The sequence below is a fragment of the Petaurus breviceps genome, unplaced genomic scaffold (genome assembly GCF_028583685.1).
Source record: "Petaurus breviceps papuanus isolate PSGF00001 unplaced genomic scaffold, PetGlider_PUasm1.0 90804, whole genome shotgun sequence".
Lineage (NCBI taxonomy): Eukaryota > Metazoa > Chordata > Mammalia > Diprotodontia > Petauridae > Petaurus > Petaurus breviceps.
Genome location: NW_027187348.1, coordinates 9,083,709 through 9,103,612, shown reverse-complemented (window position 1 = coordinate 9,103,612; position 19,904 = coordinate 9,083,709). Strand labels below are relative to the sequence as shown.

The 19,904-nt window shown below is 37.1% G+C and overlaps 1 protein-coding gene across 1 annotated transcript; it reads left to right on the top strand.

The window, feature by feature from the left end:
- The first annotated feature begins 11,132 nt into the window (after positions 1 to 11,132).
- Positions 11,133 to 11,461, top strand: LOC138147713 (large ribosomal subunit protein eL39-like). The gene has a single exon (XM_069070280.1). The coding sequence runs from the start codon at positions 11,182 to 11,184 to the stop codon at positions 11,335 to 11,337; it is 156 nt and encodes a 51-aa protein (XP_068926381.1). The 5' UTR covers positions 11,133 to 11,181; the 3' UTR covers positions 11,338 to 11,461.
- The last annotated feature ends 8,443 nt before the right edge of the window (positions 11,462 to 19,904 follow it).

The following is a 19,904-nucleotide window of genomic DNA, read 5'->3' as shown; positions in this document are numbered from 1 at the left end:
ACTGTTGAGAACCTCATTCAAAGAGAAGTAAATAATATGTCTAAGTGCAAAACTGTCTTAGTTTATTTCCCTCTTAACAACATCTATAGCCTAAGAGAGGGTAAACTTCTTAGGAGTGCCTATGTTGACATTTATTGCTGTCTATATCCTAAGAGATGTGGAAGGAAAAAGAGAATGACAGACTTTGCAACTATTTTGCTGATACCTATGCTTATTTATATTTGCTAAAGGAGAGGGTAGCATTTTCTCAGCTCCCTGACAAGAGTGGTCATGTGACAAAAGAGCTAGACACTGCGAAGATAGGCCCAGATTATCAAAGAAACAGATTTTTCCAGAATGAGATCTGTGAGGAGCAGAAGGAAAAGCTGCACAGTAGGTGATATGTGGTACAGACTATTCATTAAAGAAATCAAAAACATCAAGGCCAACAGTCCAGAGTTGTGAGTAGTTCCCAGCATATAGCTTTCTCTACTCACATGCCTCCTTGCTTAGGTCTATGTGTATACCCAATCTCCTCCACAGACATTGTGTAAATTGGTAGGAAAGTATTATCAATGTTCATGGATCTATTGTGACATTTTGATTTTTCTTTGATTTTGGCTTCTATTAAGAAAATGTTATGACAATTTTTGGTTTTGATTTATCTTTCAGTAAATATTTCATGTTTAAGAATAAATGGTGTTTGGGGAATGGCTAAATAAATTAGGGAACATTAGTGTAACAGAATATTACTGAACCATAAGAAATAATGCAAGTGATAAGTTCAGAGAAGCACAGAAAAAAAATCTTTGAAACTGATACAGTGAAGTAAGTAGATTCAACAAAACAATAGACATAGTGACTAATACAATGTAAATGGAAAAAAATAATACAAAAAATTAAGTAAACACTACAGAAGTATAAAGAATAAGTATGGCTCAAAAGAATATATAAGAAGACATCCCCACTCCTACACACACACACACACACACACACACACACACACACGCACACACACACACACACAAACACACATCCAGAGGTGGAAGGACTACAAGCATAGTATATTGTGTATACTTTCAGACTTTTTCAGGGTATTTATCAGTTCTGTTGAATTTTTTCCTCTTCTATTTCTACAGACCAGCCAATTAAGGACATCACTAGTAGACTGAACACACAACTAGTTAATAGCCATGACAAAATTCAAACTTGAGTCTTTTTAAATCCAAGTCTAGCATCTACCCACCACACCACCCATCTACCCAGAAAAATTCCTGTGACATTAAAAACTTTTCATAATTACCACAAAGGTGAAACCACCTATTAAAAGGCTTAAAAAAAAAACCCCACATCTTTACCCCTAATCTACACTAGGCCTTCTTAAACTTTTTCTACTCCTGACCCCTTTTCCTATTATGGCAGTGTTCCTTGGTGTTGTGTGGCCTAAGGACATTGCCCTCTAGACTAAAAAAGGTAGATTCTATAGCTTGCTTAGAAAACTTCCTTAGTACACGGGAATTTGAGTTAATAGAATCATAGATTTAGAGTTGGAAACACTTTTTAGATCGTCTAGTCCAACTTCTTCATTTCATGGTTCAGGAAATAGAGGAACAAAAGAGTAGGAAGCAGCAGAGTTAGGACTCGAATCCGGTTGCTTTGACTGCTTCCACTGCACCATTCCTCCTCCACCAATGGCAGTATCAGTAATGGGGCATAGCAAGCCTGAGAGGAAATCTTGATTTGGGCAAACCAGAGAAGCTACAGACACCCAAAAGCACATTCAACCAAGGACATAAATGTTTTCTGTGATAAAAGCAGGGCTCAATATAAAGGAAGATCCTCAAAGGTTAGGATTCAAATAAAGAGCGAGTACAAGACATAATTGTGTATACCAGTGCACAAGTAGGGGATTCCTTGCCTTCATTTAAGTCCAAGAGCAGGTTTCTAAGTTGACCCTTCCCACAATGAAAAGAGATGCCTTATGCAAATCAGTACTTTACTGGCATACTGAGATGGGGTTGAAACAATTGGCCTGCAGTCAACCAGAAAGAATAACATCTGCAAAAGGTGTATGGTGTTACTTTTCCCACACTTAATGGGGCATTAACTTCCAAGTCTCTGACCCTTTAAACCTGCATGACAATAATTAATAGGAGAAAAGATAACTAATATTTGTGTTTGTCCCAAGAGCACCAATAATAAAGAATCCCCATCATATAAGGGACCGTGCAAGCCCTACATTTGTTTCAGGTAGGTGAAGCATTAATCCTCTTTTTACCATGCTTGAGATCAGGAAATATTTCAGCTATGTTGTCACATGCTGCAAATGGACAAATGACCAGGACAGCAAGACCAGAATCTGCTTCTAAAAATGTCTCCATCCTAGGATCCACTGATTTTCCAATAGAGGCCATAGCTTTTTCTCCCCACTTGGTAGAACAAGCAAGATGAAATACATCCAAATGCCTAGAGAGATAGAAATAAAGATAAAGAGGATAGAGATAATGACATAGATAGTTGGAGAAGACGGGAAGTGCTTCCTATCTGCCAAGCACTATGCTTTGTAAATGTGTCTATTCAGTTTCTGAAGCACATACTTCCTTTATGACAAACTCCTAGGCCTGATATTCACGTCTCTCCATACGATGACTATTACCATACTTTTCAGTTACACTTTACCTGAATTCTCCTTCACATTATTTGAATTCCTGCAGAATTTTATTGTCTAGCCTCATCTTGAACTCTTTTACCTTGTCTTTTTTCATGCCATTACCCACACTTGGATTGTATATTCCCTTCTGCATGCTAATTTGTTGATGTTAGTACTCTTGGCCTCGAATTACTGTGTATTTAGGGAGTCATCCTCAGAATGCAAATAACCTGGGTTCAAGTCTTGCCACTGACACATACTGTCTGTGTGTGACTCTAGGCACTTAAAATACTGTTCAACTTGGATTGGATTGATAGGCCATACTTCAAAGGCCTTATTAAGCTAGCATCTCCTCTGTGATACCTTTCTACCTACATCCCTACTTTGCAGCTTAAGTAGACTTTCTCTTTATTCCTTCTTAAATCTCAAATAGTGCTTTTTTTGAACTTTTGATATGCACTGAACCATATTGATTTTCACTGAGTTAAAGAAAGAAATGTCTTTGAATCCTAAATTCTTTGAATGAAGGCACTATGTTTTATGCCACTTTGGTCTCCTAGATAGCACAATGTTGTGCACATAATAGTTGATAAAAAGTAAAACTATTTGATGACTTGGAATATTAGTTGAATGTTCCTCTTTCTTACCTTAGAAACTTTACTGGGCTTCCCTAACCAGCCAACACATTCTTGTGGAAGTCAGAGCTCTTTTTACCCTGATAGGATGTAGAAGACAAAGCTATGAATAGACTCCAGAAAGGTTTAGATAAATTCAGGGATGTTAGGTTTCTTCATAGAGAGATACTAAGGAGTAAGATTGATGCACCTTAGGGGCTTTGTGATTTGCTCCATTGATGCAGATTATAATCTATCCATGTTATTTCATCCTATGCAACTGACATCTTTCCAAAATCTGCCATAGAGGATTGATCCTATGTTGTGAGGGTGTCTCCCCACTATTTTTTAAATATTTGAAGGAAGTGAAGGATCTCAGTTGTCTTTAATTCAAGATGTCTGACTCACAATCTCCTTCAGTTAAAAGTACCCTCTACAATTTCATTTATGCCACAGGGATAGGGACTATACCAGTGATACAGAGAGCTCCTAGGTGAAGTATAAATGTGGGCCAGTACCTCTTCTGCAATTTATAGCCTTACAGAATGACATAGAAGACACAGCTAATATGGTGGTGAGGTGAGGTGAGACTGGGTACTCCTGGCTTAGAGGTCCTATCTCTATCCATTTTATCACACTATATCCCTTCATTCTCATAGAAAAATTATATCAATAAAATAAATCCTCATATTTGTACACAAACATATGTACGTTTTGTGTTTCTATCCACAAAGATCGTTGACTGAGGTATTACTAACTTGTCCACAGTTACGTAGCTTTAAAAGTGTCAGAGGTAGGGGCGGCCAGGTAGCACAGCGAGTAAGAGCACCGGCTCCAGTGTTGAGAAGACCCTGGAGATCGAATCCCGGGCTCAGACACTTAGCACCCACCCAGAATCACCTGATCACCTGGCCGTGTAACCTTAAGCAAGTTACTTAACCCCAATTGCTTAGGGGCGGCCAGGTGGCTCAGCGAGTAAGAGCACCGGCTCCAGTGTCTGGATGACCTGGATCAAATCTGGGCTCAGATACTCAGCACCACACCCAGAAATAACTGGCTGTGTAACCTTGAGCAAGTTACTTAACCCCAATTGCTTAAAAAAAAAAGTGTCAGAGGTTGGGTTTGACTCAAGGCTCAGCTGTGATACACTATCTACTCTCTAACATTGTCTCTATACCCCACTAGTGAGAGGTGTCTGTGGCTAATATTATGCCAGGAGTGGGCACTAGTGTCAGGTTCAGAGTCTTCTCAGTTTCAAACTCTTTGGAAATTCATACTTAAGTGGGAAAGATTGGTTTTCAATATGGGCCATAAGGGAAAGATGAATTCTCCCTTCCATGATTTTTTTCAGAAGTAGGCAAAACATAATTTTTATGATATTTTCAAGTTTCCAAGATACTATTCTCCAAATTGGCCTTTAAGAAAAAATGTTAAAATTACAGATCTATTTCAGAGACAAGGAAATTAAGACTGAGAAAGGCTTTGACTTCTCCATTGTTGCATAACTGCTAAATGGCAAAGCTCTTGCTTTAAGTCATGTGTTCTGACCTGGTCTAGTATTCTTTCTATGGCACCACACTTCATCAATAGAAAAGGGCAGGGCATTTGAAACAAAATGGCATACCCTGCTCTTACCAGAGTCAGACTATTACTGACCCACTATGGTTTGCTTTATATTTTTAATATATTCCCTTCAAAGACATGGTATAAAGCTATTGAAAACAGCACATGCTGAAAAGAAAAATGTCTGGTTTTGTTCTAAATAATTGAGGGCAAAGTGTAAAACTAATGTCCTCTGTTAGTAAATGGGTCCATAGTTCAGTGAGCTGTTAATGAACTTTATCAGTTATTTGCTGACACCTACCATGCATTAGATTATCCTCTAATTTCCACCAGAAGAAGAGCTCAGTGACAGTTATGGGAACTTTTCCATGGAATAAAGTTGTACACAGTAGAAATGAAGGGACTTATCTTAGGAAAGCAAAGAACAAGGGAGAAATTGGTACTAATTCTTTAAATTCATGAATAAAAACTGTTTATACCTGCTGGTAAGAAGCTATCTTTTCTGCTATTGAGGGGAAAAAAGAAGGAATATCCTAACAGTTCAATAGCACAGGTTTAGATGGTAATTAGAAGGTGGGTGGTGGGTGCTGAAAGATGATACTTAGGAAAACTGCTAGATTTATTCTATGGGATGTCACATAGAGGCAACTTTGAAAGACACAGTGAGATAGCTAGTTTATTCTCTCTTACACTTTTCTGAACTGTTTATTTATAGATATATGCCAATGATTTCTTTGGTGCACACATTTTTACCCAGTGTGCTACAGTGAATATCAGTAAGTTTTAAGATGTGGAGAGCCAACCCTTCCACTAAAAAAAAGAGGCAAAAGTGAAGAAAAGTAGTTCAGCAAATATTCTCCATGGGAAACACAACCATAAAGTAAGAATACCTCATAAATTACCAGCAGGCATGTCCATATTAGAATGAAATAAGATCTTTTCAAGGAGAGCACACCTGTGCCATGGACAATTACCCTTATTCATGTTATAAGTGGTCTACCAGATGTTATATCCCCATAAAGACACACCTAAGTCAGAGCAATAGGAGAGGGCTTCTCAACCCAGAAGTCAACAGGCATTTCATCTCCCATAAGTGATCCTGCTAGCAAGCCCATCTTAGTTATCAAGATCATGGAGCATGATGGTGATTAATGCATTTCAAGTATGTAATTCACAGAGAAATTCAGAGAGAAGAGTATCCTGCAACCATTAGAAACTAGAAATCTATGTTAAGACTCTCAAAAGAGAAAGTACCTACCTATGTTCACCTTCTCTCCCTCTCTCTTCTTGCTAGTAATGAAGTTTGAAAATACGTCATTCCCAGGTGTTTTGGTAAAACCTCCAGATAAAAAGACATTTCAATAAAATTAAACAAATTAATAATTTTGATCGTAAAAATTGAAATAATTTTTGAAAGTTAGCATATCAAACATATTTGAAGTTTCAGCCTACCAAAGGGCATCATCTAAACAACAGTCTGACCAAGGAATTAAGTCAATCAATAAACTTTTACTAAGCACTCAATCTGACTGGTTCATAGTGGTAAAACTAGAAGAAACCACAGACGCTAACTGGTCTAATACCATCATTTTACAGATGAGTAAACTGAGATTTGGTGAGATAAAATCATTAGCCCATGGTCATACAGGTGATAAGCATCAAGGGTAGGATTTGAACTCAAGTTCTTTAACTAAAGAGCCAGTACTTTCTCCATTGTACCACATGGCCTCCATATAAGCACTCGATGCCTGTTTATAAGTATATTAGGAATTGTTGCTTTTCAGACATTTTCAATCATGTATGACTCTTTGTGACCCCATTTAAGATTTTCTTGGCAAAGGCTAAGTGATTTGTCATTTCCTTCTCCAGCTCATTTTGCAAGTGAGGAAACTGAGAAAAACAGGGTTAAGTGACTTGCCCAGGATCACACAGCTAGTATATGAGGCCAGATTTGAATTTGGGAAGCTAAAGCTTCCTGACTCCACACGTGGTACTATATCCACTACACCACCTAGATATATTTGTTAGAGATAGGATAGTCCCAACTATGTCTAAGTGGTATGGTGCTATTGTGGCAGTTGTGTGTGTGTGTGTTTTTGTTTTGTTTTTCCCCAGGCTACCTCAGAAGATATAAGGTCACAACATAAAGAATGCAATACACTGGACTTATCCAGCCCAACTTTATCCTACCTGTGATAGCGGCTCAAAGACATGTCTTATGGGAAGGAATGGCCATGCTCTATGATACCAGTCAATTAACAAAAAGTATTCCATATATTCCCAAAATTAAATTCCCCTAATACCATTTTAAGTTTTTATGGCCATCTAAATGGACTTTTAAGAGTTTTTTTTTTTCCTAATCTTTCCCAAAATTAGGATTAAGTCATAAACAGGACAGCCTCAGTATTATAGTCCTCCTATCCTGGACCTCAATAGCAACAGAAGCTGGGGAGGGAAGATACTCCCAGACTGCTGCTTAAGCAGCTATCAATGAGCTAAGGGATCGAACTCAGCATCCATAGCAGGGACTGTGTTTATCTTTATTAAAATAACTGTTTAGTCAGTAGATAGAGGAAACATTGACTGATAGCAACAAAAGCATGAAGGACAACTTATATCACAGATTAACTTGTGTCTCATGAAATACTGTACTTCATTTTCCATGATTTAATCTAACCCTTTTAGGTTTTTAGCCTCTTGTGGTAATGAGTTCTCTGACTTCAGGGTCTGTTATATGAATTAATTCTTTTTATTATCCTAAAAGTTACCTCTAGTTCTAATGTTCTGAGAATCTGATGAGGAAGTCATTGTTTATTCTAGCAATATCTGTCTCACCATTTAAAATTTTAAAGACTTCAAACATATTGTCATTCAGTATTTATCTTTAGAAAGAACACTGGAATAGGAGCCAGAAGTCCAGGACTTGAGTCCTAGTCATAACTCTTACTGACCATATAACCTCAAAAATATGGCGAAACTCCTCTGAACCTCAATTTTCTCATCTGTAAAATGGGGATAATATTACCTGTACCACCTACAGGGTTATGAGAAAAATAATGAATGAATATCTTAATTACATGTCAAAGCTAGAAGAGTTAGTGGCTGTGATAGTAGATATTCCACTAGTATTTATTGTCATAGCTGTTTATCTATCCCTTTCTAATTAACTTATCCTTCCCTAGAACATTTCTGGTTCTTTCTTGATGTGTTACCGAAATAGCAATCAAAAATCCAGTCATATATAGAGTAAATCTAGAGCTGGAAGGCACATTAGAGGTCCTATAGTGTAGTCAGGTTTCCTCATTTTAGGGATGGGGAAACTGAGATGATTTCAAATTATTTATCCAGTGTCAGACCACAAGTTACTGGCAGAGTGAGACTAGAAGCCAAGTTTTCTGATACTTGCTGAACAGTAGGCTTTCTAGCACACTCTGATATTTCCCCATCATATGACTAATCCTTTCTCCAGACTCCTGTAGAATTTGTGTTCTGGGTCCTATTTAAATCCATGCTAGTAACATCACTGAGGAGAGAAATAGAAGCAAAATAAAAACATTACAATGCTTGTGAAGAAGGCAATATCTATACTTGGGTATTTGAGTCCAATTTTAGGCAAACCCATCATGAAAGACAAAACTAGCTAGAACTCTACCTTATCTAATGAAGAGTAATTAAATTATTAAAGAACTGGGTAAATTAGATAGAGATATATAGACAGACAGATATGTGTGGTATACATACTTATGCACAGATATGTATGTGTATATATACATATAGACATGTACATGCATATGTGTGTGGATATATATGCATAATGGATGTATGAATATGCATGCATAATAAAGAAAATGTATTGAATAGGTCACAATCATAATAAGAAATATTCAAACTAATAGTAAGTTAGAGATAGTGCCATTAGCTAGCTAATTGCTAAGTAGCTGCCACCTTGAGCAAGTCATGTTTCCCCATCTCCATTAATTTAACTAATTAAGTTGCTAGCATTTATCTAGCATTAAGATACGCAAAGTGCACTACAAATATTATCTCATGCGATCCTGGGTTCTATTATTATTGACATTTTACAAATGAGGAAATTGAGTCATAGAAGTCAAATACCTCACCCAGTCATATAGCTAGTAAGTGTGGCAGAGTGGATAGAGTACTGGTTTTGGAATCAGGGAGACCAGAATTTAGATCTTTTATTTGCTCACTATTTAACCCTGGGAAAGTGACTTAAAACTCTCTCAGCATCAGTTTTCCCATCTATAAAATGGAAATAACAACACCTATCTCAAAAGTTGTGAGGACCAAATGAGGTAATTGTAAATACATTTCATCACATAAGATGGAGATAATAATCTATCTCATAGGGTTCTATACGTATTGTTCAAACTTTCAAGCACACTATAAATATTAGGTCTTAGTAATTATCACAGTGCAGCCTTGAATGGGGCAGCTAAGGGGTGCAGTAGAAAGAGTGCCAGACCTAGAGTTAGGAAGATACATCATCCCGAGTTCAAATCCAACATCTAACACTTACCAGGTGTGTGATCCTGGGCAAGTCACTTAATACTGTTTATCTCCGTTTCCTTATTTGTAAAATAAGTTGGGGATGGAAATGGCAAACCATTCCAATATCTTTGACAAGAAAACCTCTAAGGAGTCAGGGAGTGTACAAACATGACCAAAACCAACTGAACATGAATATGACCTTCGGTAGGTCACTTAATCTATTTAGGCTAAAGTCAAAATGTATAAAATTAGAAAAATGGAAAATTATATCTTGAAGATCTTTTGAAGTTTTTAATACTTTGATCCTCAATAATGCTGAACTATTGGGAGCTTTGAATGCCAGAAAAAGCAATCTGGATTTGATGTATTAAGGCTACTCTGTATTATTTTGAGTGGGGGAGCAGTATGCTCGAGCCAGTGCCTTAGCAAGGTTAATCTAGCAGCACTGTCCAAAATGGATTAGATAAGGGGAGAAATTGGAGAATAGGAAACTGGAAAAGCTATTGTGAGAATCTGGTTAGTAGAGTGAGAGCAATGGGAAGAGAGAGCAAAGACAAATCCAAGAGATACAATATTTCAAAGGAACCATTGACAGGACTTGATGGCTGATTGATTATTGAGAAAAGCAAAAGAAAAGTCATGGTTGACTCCAGGGTCTCTAGCATGGAAAACATAGAAATTTTGACAGAAGAAACCTTTCATTTTGGGGTAGGAGATAGAAAATGGGGAGATGAAGAGAATGAGATAGAGTAAGTAGGAAATACAGTAAGAAAACATTTTCTGCCCACACATTTATGATGTAAAATAGAGAGCAGAATTATAAGAAGATCATCTGTGTCAAAGTCATATATGTAAACACTGGATACACTAAGAAAACAAAGAAGAGGATTACATTATAGAGCACAGAATTGAGGTCATGGGGCAGAATGCAAATTTTAAATAATGGGAAAAGCTTTTCTGAAAAGATAAAATTTCAAGATGTCTCTGACTGATGAAAAAAAAGGGACATTGACAAATTTGGGGTTAGTAGGAATTGTAGATGTGGCCTGAGATAATAGAGAAGGATCATAGGTGATAGGGAGGAGATTTGGTAGTGGGAAATCAGATAAAAAGTCATTGGAGCATGAGGTTTCCAAAGCATTTGTTGCTTTTATTTTTCACAATTCATTGATAAAAGAAAAATCATTGAAATCATGAACTCTTTCAGTTTCTACAGAAGTATTTCTTTCATATCTTATTTCTCCTTTCTGGGTTTAGGTGCTGTTGGCAACAGCAAAAAAAACAAAAACAAAACATCCCTCATAGACCAACAATTGAAAATGACATTTTTAAAGGGAGCATATCTTTCTATGCAGCAACTTCCACTATTGGATCTAATGAAATAAGTTAGCAGTGATTGTTTAATACATTTGAAAGCAAAAAAAAAAATGATTCTGTTGCTTTTGATCATTGCTTACATTCGTAAATACTTGAACAAATTCCTCCCAAGATCCTACAGCTATGTAACGCTGAAATAATCTGGAATGAAATCTTCCTTCTAAAAAGAGCTAATGTTCTATACACTGGAAAATTATTCCCTACAGTCAGTAGGCACTGAAATGCTTTGGAAAGAGCCACAGTGGTCCTCCAATATGAATTCTAATTATCTTGGGCCAATGGAAGTAGAGGTGACAACTTCCCCTCTCTGGTCCTCAGTTTCCTCATATGTAAAATGAAAAGGTTAGAAAAGATGACTTTTAAGGCCCCTTCTAGCTCTACCTCTTGAGATTTCTAGCTTCAATTTCTTTATCTATAAAACATAAGTTTTGCCCTTTTTCGCCCATCCAGCCATCGTGGGGGAAGCTCAGCTATCATCCCATCATCATGTCCTCTCATAAAACATTTAGAATCAAGAGGTTCCTGGCCAAGAAACAGAAGCAGAATTGTCCCATCCCACAATGGATTGGAATGAAAACTGGTAACAATATCAGGTACAATTCAAAAAGAAGACACTGGAGAAGGACCAAGCTCGGATTATAAAGAACAGCGAATGAACAGCTAGCACAATGAAAGACATTCAGCAACAAGACCGCCTCCCCCCCCCCCCTTACTATGGCATCCTTCCATTCATCAATCCATCCACCCATCATTCATCCATCAATCACTCAGTCACCTCATTGTCCCCAATAAGAAGAAAATGCCACTGTTGCCCTCCATTTGGGACACCCTCTGCCAAGATGCAGACATCAAAAAAAGGCCCCAACGAACAGTTAAAATTGTCTTGCCCTTAAATGTTTTCATAAATTTCATCCATGAGTTTGGGTATCCTGTGTTGTGATATAGTTTAAATTACTGTTATCTGCATCTCTGTAGCATTTGTATGTTTGAGGTTATGCTTAAAAGGCAGAGATCATAACAAAACAAGTTACTCCTGTCAAAAAGAACCAAGCTCTAGCCCTGCCTTGAACAAGCTGTCACAATAACCTCTCGGTGTTTTGTTTTGTGTTTTAAGGAGTTATAAGAGAGCACCTACCTCACAGGGTTGTTGTGGGGGATCTTAAGATTTGCAAGCCTTCAGTATAAGCCACCAGTGCTGCTAATCTGGAGCTGTCTCAGCCAGATTATGCGCAGCTGACTGTGTTAGATTATCAAACTCACAGTCAGAGGAGTAACCTGTTGACCCCCTGCTTATTTCATACAATAAGCCATCTTTGTTCCTTGTTGGGAGGTGGTAAATTTAAGTGTTGGCAACTTCTCAGTTGTCGGTTATTTGTGTGTTCGGGAAAGCCCAACCTTTTGTTAGGAACTAGACCTGGTCCGGGTGAATAGCTTCACAGTTTTCTGAAGATGCAATTCTGCTAATAAAGGGCTTCTTAAAAAAAAAAAAACATAAGTTTTAAACTAGATTGGTGATTTACAAAGAAGAAGCAGGGACCCCTAAGAGGCAGGGATTAGCCCCAAGGGCATCATGATCTAACCCTCAAGGGGTATGAGAGCTATAGGGTAGCAAGAGAGCTTTTATCTTACCTTCCCAATGATAGCCTGGCATAGATCTTGTCTCCAACACAACATCTACCCTTATCTCCCAACACTCTCTTCACTCTACCCCCTGCCATCACCATGCAAATCCCTATCTCCTCACTTCACATTAAGCCAGGTGCCAGGCTCTCAGGGCAATTATAGCCTATATGTCACCTGAAAACCTTCAGCAGAAGGTACTGATGAGACACACATGCACTCCCACATGCACACACTTATACATACATACATACATATCACCTGGTGGCTGCAGCAAGTGCCCTTATGTGGGTGCCATTGAGCTCAAAGGAAGTCATAAGTAATTTTATACCTACCCTATTCCTATTTGTTTGGAGAAAAATATAATGAATTTTGTAGGATGAGCATGATGGGTAATTATCTACACCTCAGACCTCATCTTATCTTTTCTCTCAAACTCACTCTTCTTCCAATCTCCCTATTTCTATTGAGGGAACCCTCAATACCATCCTTCTAGTCTCCCAGATTTACAATCTCGGTGTTATCTTAAGGTCCTCACACTCCCCCCCAAATATCCAATCAATCAATCCAAACCAATTCTGGTTTCTACCTCTATGCCATCTTTTTTCATCTGTTCCTTTCTATTGATTCAACATTCTCAACTCAACTGTATCTGCTTCCTTCTCTCCACTCACCACCCTAGTTCAGGACTTCACAAACTCTTTACTATTTCAAAAGCTTCCTAATTAGCTCCAGTATCTCCTCTCTCTAATCCAGATGTCCATAGGATAAATGCAACACTCCAAAGAGTCGACGGGGTGGAGGAGGGGAGGCTTAAACTTGGGTAAGACACTTTCACTAACTTCTAGCTTTTGTTTTTAGAAAGACTCAATATTTATCAAGCATCTTTAGGGTGAAAAGCATAGGGCTGGGCACCGTGCCAAGATACAAAAATCAATATGGACAAACATTTAGTCCTCAAGAGGGCTTAAAGCCTAAGACGAGTTTATGTAATACCAAAAAAAAGGATATAAAATAAAATTTAGCATTTGTTGAAATTATGAATTGTTGAAGAAGAAAAAAACCTTATTTTGAGAAGGGGTACATAGGCTTCGTTACATTTCCAAAAAGGTCTAGGATACAAAAAAAGTTTGAGAATTCCTGCATCTAATCCATTCTCCACACAGCTGCCAAAGTTATTTTCCTAAAGTTAAAGAATGATTATGTCACTTCACTAATTCAGTAAAGTCTGGTGGTTTCCTATTGATTCTAGAATCAAATATTACTTCATCTTTATCTCATCCATTTTAAATTTCCATTTTGTGTAAGCTTTAGGACATATATGATTACTAGTATAGTTGTGTAATTATATAATTTATGAATATAAGTTTTTTCTGATAGGAAATGTGCTCACAAAAAGTTTGGAGACCACTAGACACTCTGACCTCAACTGTTTCAAATTCTACCATCTTATTACTCTGAGATTGTCAGTCTTTCCTGAAAGTTCCTCCCTTCTCTACAAATAATGATGCCGAGTCCCATCTCCCGACCATCCAGCAATATTATGTCTCACGAACATTTAAGACAGTTGAGAATAAGACATACTTATTGTTAACACAAGCTAGGGCAAAGATTCATTTTTACTGCCTTGAAACCTGAGAACAAATTCTTCAGAGTAACTGCTTCAGATCAACCAAAGAGGATCTATGCCTGGAGAAACTAGAGCTCAAGACTTTGATACAGTAACCAAAATCAGATAACTTGACTATGAATCCACTGCCTAATCTAATTGCCTTTCAACATACAAGGCTAATATCTTTTTTTTTCACCTTCTGCTCTACTTGGCTTCCTCGAGGAACAATTTCCAAAACAGTGCCTAGAAAAGGACCATCCAGAAATTGTCCCAAAGGACCTGTGCAATTGGGAAATGAGGCAAAGCTCTTTGAAGTCACTCTTTGGCCCTAGAATTAGCATCAAAACTCATATCTTGCTTTTTAAAAAAATGGCTAAAGTTCAGAGGAGAGTCCTCAAGATTGTTAAAGAGTGGGAAAATTCGATTTAGAAGGCAAAGCCAGGATTATTCAGCTTGGAGAGAAAAGTGAGGAGCTGTTTAATAATAGCTTTTAAGCTATGTAAAGAACTCTTACAGCTGGTCCCCATATCCAGTGATGACAGAATAAGGAAATGGGTTTAAACTGCACGAGGAATTTAGCTCTTGGAGGAAAAACAATGTCCTGACAATAAGTTGCTAAACAAGGTACAGGAACACTTTTGATAAAGCCAAAACTGAGCCTACACTCCACACAGGTCATTGTTTCAGCCATTGTAGAGGAAGAGTAAAAGGGAACAAAAAATGATCCATAATTTTCTGTCAAGACATTGTCTAAGAGGGAAACATCATAATAATAATTTATATGAGGTTTTAAATTTTCCAAAGTACTTTATTTGCATTATTTCATATGGTTTTTGCAACAAAAAGGTTTCTTACTATTTCAGTTTTATAGATGACAAAAGTGAACCTCAGATAGGTTACTACTTAGCCCAAGGTTGCACAGCAAATATCTAAGACACGTTTAGAACCCAGGTTTTCCTGAATACAAGTTCAACATTTATCTACTATTACATGACAAGAACACGCAAAAAGAGTACATGCATACCAGTACTGAGAACAGTAACGCACAACTTCTCTGAGGAGATTCTAGCGGGGATGATGTGATGTCAATTAGTCAGGAAAGGATTCTGAGTTATATGAGCCAAACATTTTTAGAAAGAGCAAAGTAACCAGCTTTGCCAAGAGGAGAGAGGAAGAGATTGCAGTTGGGCAGAATGACATAGATGAAGAGGGAAGCCTTGCTTAGCCAGCTGGAGTAAAGGATTCAACCACAAGATGTATAGGAGAAAGAAGCCTGGAGTTTGGGACAGGAGATCTGGATTTAAATCATCACTCTACCACTTATTACTTTTGTTACCTGGTTCAAGTACCACAAGTTCTCTGGCCCTTAGTTTCATTAACAGAAAAATGAGGGAATTGTATTAAAGGGAAACTTTAGGTTAGAGTAAATCTGGAGAAATTATCAAGTGGAGACTTGAAGGAAGAGTCCCTTGCTTTCTTGTAAAACTGTGCTTTAAAACAGAGGTTCCCAACAGAGGTCCTATTGCTCCATTAAAAAAAAATCACTCAGGCCCCACTGGAAATCTACTTTCTTTAACCCTTTAACTTTTTAGTTTGCATCATTTATATACATATATATATATGTATATATATGTGTATATATATGACATCTTAAATTTAATAATGTATTACCAATTTGTTAAGTTTTTCCTTCAATGAAATTTTGATGATGTCACAATTTTACATAATGTAACCATATAGTATCATATTATAAACAAGTCATTACATGCATATATTCCTGTTGATGCATGCTGGACTTCCCCACCTGTCAACACTTGCTTGTTGAGGCCTTTTGGCAGACTTGACCGCTGATCAGTTATAATTTGTATTTTCTGTGTTTATTTGAAAAATAATGTAATCATTGTGACTTTAACTCTGTTACACAACAGATGAAAAGTATGCAAAGTTTTTCAAAATTTCCTTCTCTTCTCTTCTTTCCTTATGCTCCCACCTCAACCTTATTTTTATTCAACACCCCTCAATTGTACTCAAGGCTACTACTACCCCACATTACCACACATACCGCCATCATTCCAGCATCCCACAGGGGGTGGTATTGTTCACTTACGGAACCTATAATTTAAAACAAGGGTTTCCAACTTTTTTTGCACCATAGTATTCTTAGGCAATCAGGAATAGTCTATAGATCCCTCCTCAGAATGTTTTTAAAAGCACAAAATAAAATAGAGGATTGCAAAGGTTCCTTCAAGTTTTAAATCCAATGATCCCCATGAACAGTATTAACATAGAAAAGGGAATTAGATAATGAATGGATAATTGGGGAAGGATTTTGAAGCACATGCTAAGAATCACAGAATTTTAGAGTTTAAAAAGCACTTAAAAATTTCTCAGTCCATCTCACTCATTTGACAAACATGCAAGTTGAGATCACCAAAGGGAAAATAATTTGTCCAAGGCAACACAGGTAGCAAGTGAAAGAGCTGGGATTGGAACTGGCTGGCCTTTTCAGTCCAGAACCAGAGGTTGTTTTGTTTTGTTTTTCGTTATACCATGTTGCATCCTCCGTCATAAGTCTGTACCCAAGAATTAAAAACAGCATGGTGTAGTGGAAACAGTTCTGGATTTGGATTCAGAAGTCATGAGTTTGAGTCATAGTAATCATGTGTTACCTTGGCCTAGAGACCTAACCTCCCCAGGTTCCTTTTTGCTTTTCTGTAAAATGGGATGATTTGAAACAGATGGGTTTTAGCTCCAAATATAGTAGTTTATGGCTGGCTAAAGGAGGTAATTAGAAGCTACACCAAGTTTCTGAATAAAGTACACTGTAGAATTTCTGATTGATAGAGTGAGGTGAAACTTAAAAGCAGATGGGAACTTATCTTTAAAGCAAAGATTCTTACCTGACTCACAGGACTCCTCAATGGTCCACAAACAGATGTCAGTGGATTTGTGAATTTTTATTGGAAAAAAAATTCAATATTTCACTATAATTGGTTTCCATTGCAAACCTATGTATTTTCATTTGTGCATTCAAAACACTATTTTGAAAAGGGATCCACAGACTTCCCCAGGATAACAAAGGATGAGTTAGGGGGTGGGAATCAACTGATATTTCAATTCCAGTTTTTCCCCCATAAAGAATGAGGAATATGAGAAAAACTTACACTCACTATTCATAATGGTTAGCTGTGCAATACTTTATTAGTCTCCAGTCCTGCTACTACATTCTCTCCATTCAGAAAAAAATGCTAAAGGGATCCCAGATTTCTTCCATGGCAATCCATTAGGGAAATTGAAGAAGAAACTAGATCCTGAGCACTCTGGCTTAATAGACCACAGGTGCTTCTCCCACTGAAAACTTTTACTTTGCTCATAAATCTCCTCAAAATACCTTGATTGCAGGTTCACTATCTCTTCCTTCACCCCTTCATTCTGGTTTTGTCACTACCTTCACATCTTTTTGCTACCTTGCTTTGCTCTGTCCTAGCACCAATTCTTTAACTCAGCCTTCATCAGACTGAATATTTGCCAAACACCAAAGGTGTTTGCAGCCAACCTTGGTTGACTGAGCTGGCACCATAGCATTTATTATTCTGGGTACCCGAGTTAGCACTTTAGAAGACTTTGAGGCTTCCCACATGATTTTTAGCTTCAAATTATATGCAGTGAATTTTTGACAAGTTCACTTTTTGTTGGTTAAAATTCTTTTGTTGAAGATACTATTGGTATATATGTATCTCCAAATATTCGTTCATTCCATTTCCTCCAAATCAAATGGGATGTGAGTTTATGTGATGTTTCTAATATCAGTGTCTTTGAATTTTAATGTTGAAGTCATGTTATAAGTAACATTTTGCTTTGTTTATTTTGTATCTTACTTGTCCAAATATTTTTGACAACAAAAAATGCTAGTTTCTTTCCTTTTAAATGTAGTAGAGTAAAATATTACTATTAACTTTATATCAATAGTTTGGATTTTGTTCTGTTATTTAGTCTTGAATACTCTGAAAAATAAAATGATTCTCCAGAAAAAAATTCACTTCATAGTTTATATATATATATATATATATATATGAAATTCTCTGGTGGTAAGCAAGAGTCAAAGGGCCTGAGTTTGAATCTATTCTGCCAACTTCCACCTAGGTGACCTTTGGCAAATAATTTCACCTCTCTGAACTTTATGCTTCTTTATTCATATGTTAAGGAGTTTGGACTAATTAGTTAACTAATTATCTAGATGACTAGTGAAATTCTAAACCAGAGGGTCGGCTAGGTAGCACAGTGAGTAGAGCACTGGCCCTGGAGTCAGAAGGACCTGAATTCAAATCCAGCCTCAGACACTTAACACAAAACTAGCCCTGTGACCTTGGGCAAGTCACTTAACCCCAATTGCCCTCAAAAAAAAAAGAAACTGTACACTAGATAACCTCTTCCCCTTTAAGTTTTAAATCTATATTCCTATGATAATAGGTACCATTAATGATAGGTGACACAGTGGAGAGAGTGCTGGGTCTAAAGTCAGAAAGACCTAATTTTCTGAGTTCAAATCTGGCCTCAGACACTTACTAGCTATGTGACCCTGGACAAGTCACTTAACATTGTTTGCCTCAGTTTTCTCATCTATAAAATGAGCTGGAGAAGGAAAAGACAAAGCACCCTAGTATCTTTGCCAAGAAAATGCTAAATTGAGTCATGAACAGTCAAACACAACTAACGTGACTGAACAGTTCTCTTAGGTGTAGCAATCACTTGACAAAAAGTTGCAAAGGTTCCTATGATTTTCTAGATCATGGTTTCAGAGTATCTGGAAAATTGAATAGGAGAGAAATATATCCTTATTTTCATCAACCAATAATTGAAATTTAGCAATTCCTTATATTATTAAAAAAAACTTATTCTGAGAAGGGACCCACAGACTTTGCCTGGTTGCCAAATGGGTCCGTGTCATATAACCCTTGGTCTAGAGAGATGATAGATAGATAGATAGATAGATAGATAGATAGATAGATAGATAGATAGATAGATAGATAGATAGATGACTGGATGGATAGACAGATAGGAGGTACTGTGCCAATAACTGTGGTTATATATAAAAGAAAACAAAAAAATCTCTGCCCTCAAGCAAATTACTTTTTTAATGGAGAAGTCATGGAGTATTTTCTCTTGGCCTATGAACCCATCATAGCACATTAACATACTAAGAGGACACTTTTAACCCTCAAATACTGCCAAATCTAATATGTCCTTACTATTGAAAGTCCTGCAGAGCTCAAGGCCAACAAAGAACAATTTACTTCACATCTATCAATCAAAGATAAAGAACATATATGGAAAGTATGAAAGTCCACCCAATTTGCTGGCTTATCTACAAATGTTAAAATTTAGGATTAGTGAAAGAAGGGCTGCTTGCTGACTTCCTCTTTTACAATTTGGAAATATGTTTGTTTGTTGATCTAAGGGCCAAAAAAAAATCCTCTTCCACCCATAAATGATTATACACACATGTAATTAGTGGCTCACATTCCAGAAAGATGAAACTCATTAATAAATCATTAGACACTATGAATTTCTATTTTTTCTTCTCTCTTCTACCACCCACACAGTGGTTAAAATACTTTTGACTAGTATTTTAAACACACATTGCATTATTTAAAAGATTTTTAATACCTCTGCCTCTGACATTCTTACCCTTTTTTTATATCATAGCCCTATTGGCAATTTGGTGACGCCCAGGGGCTCCTCTGATTATTTTTATAAATTCATAAAATAAGACATTGGATAGCAAGTAATTATTAAGCCCTCATTTTGTACCAGGCACTGCATTAAGCATCAGGAATACATATATGAGAAAAATCAGATGGTTCCTCCCCTCAGGGAGCTTGAATTCTAATAAGGGGAGACAAAATATAAAGGGGAGGTAGTCACAGAACAGGTGAAGCTGCTGAGGAGGTAGAAGACCTGGGGAATGAACTGAGCT

Bases quoted from the DNA above. Each gene is read 5' to 3' on its own strand.
- LOC138147713 (XM_069070280.1), top strand. From the start codon at position 11,182: ATGTCCTCTCATAAAACATTTAGAATCAAGAGGTTCCTGGCCAAGAAA.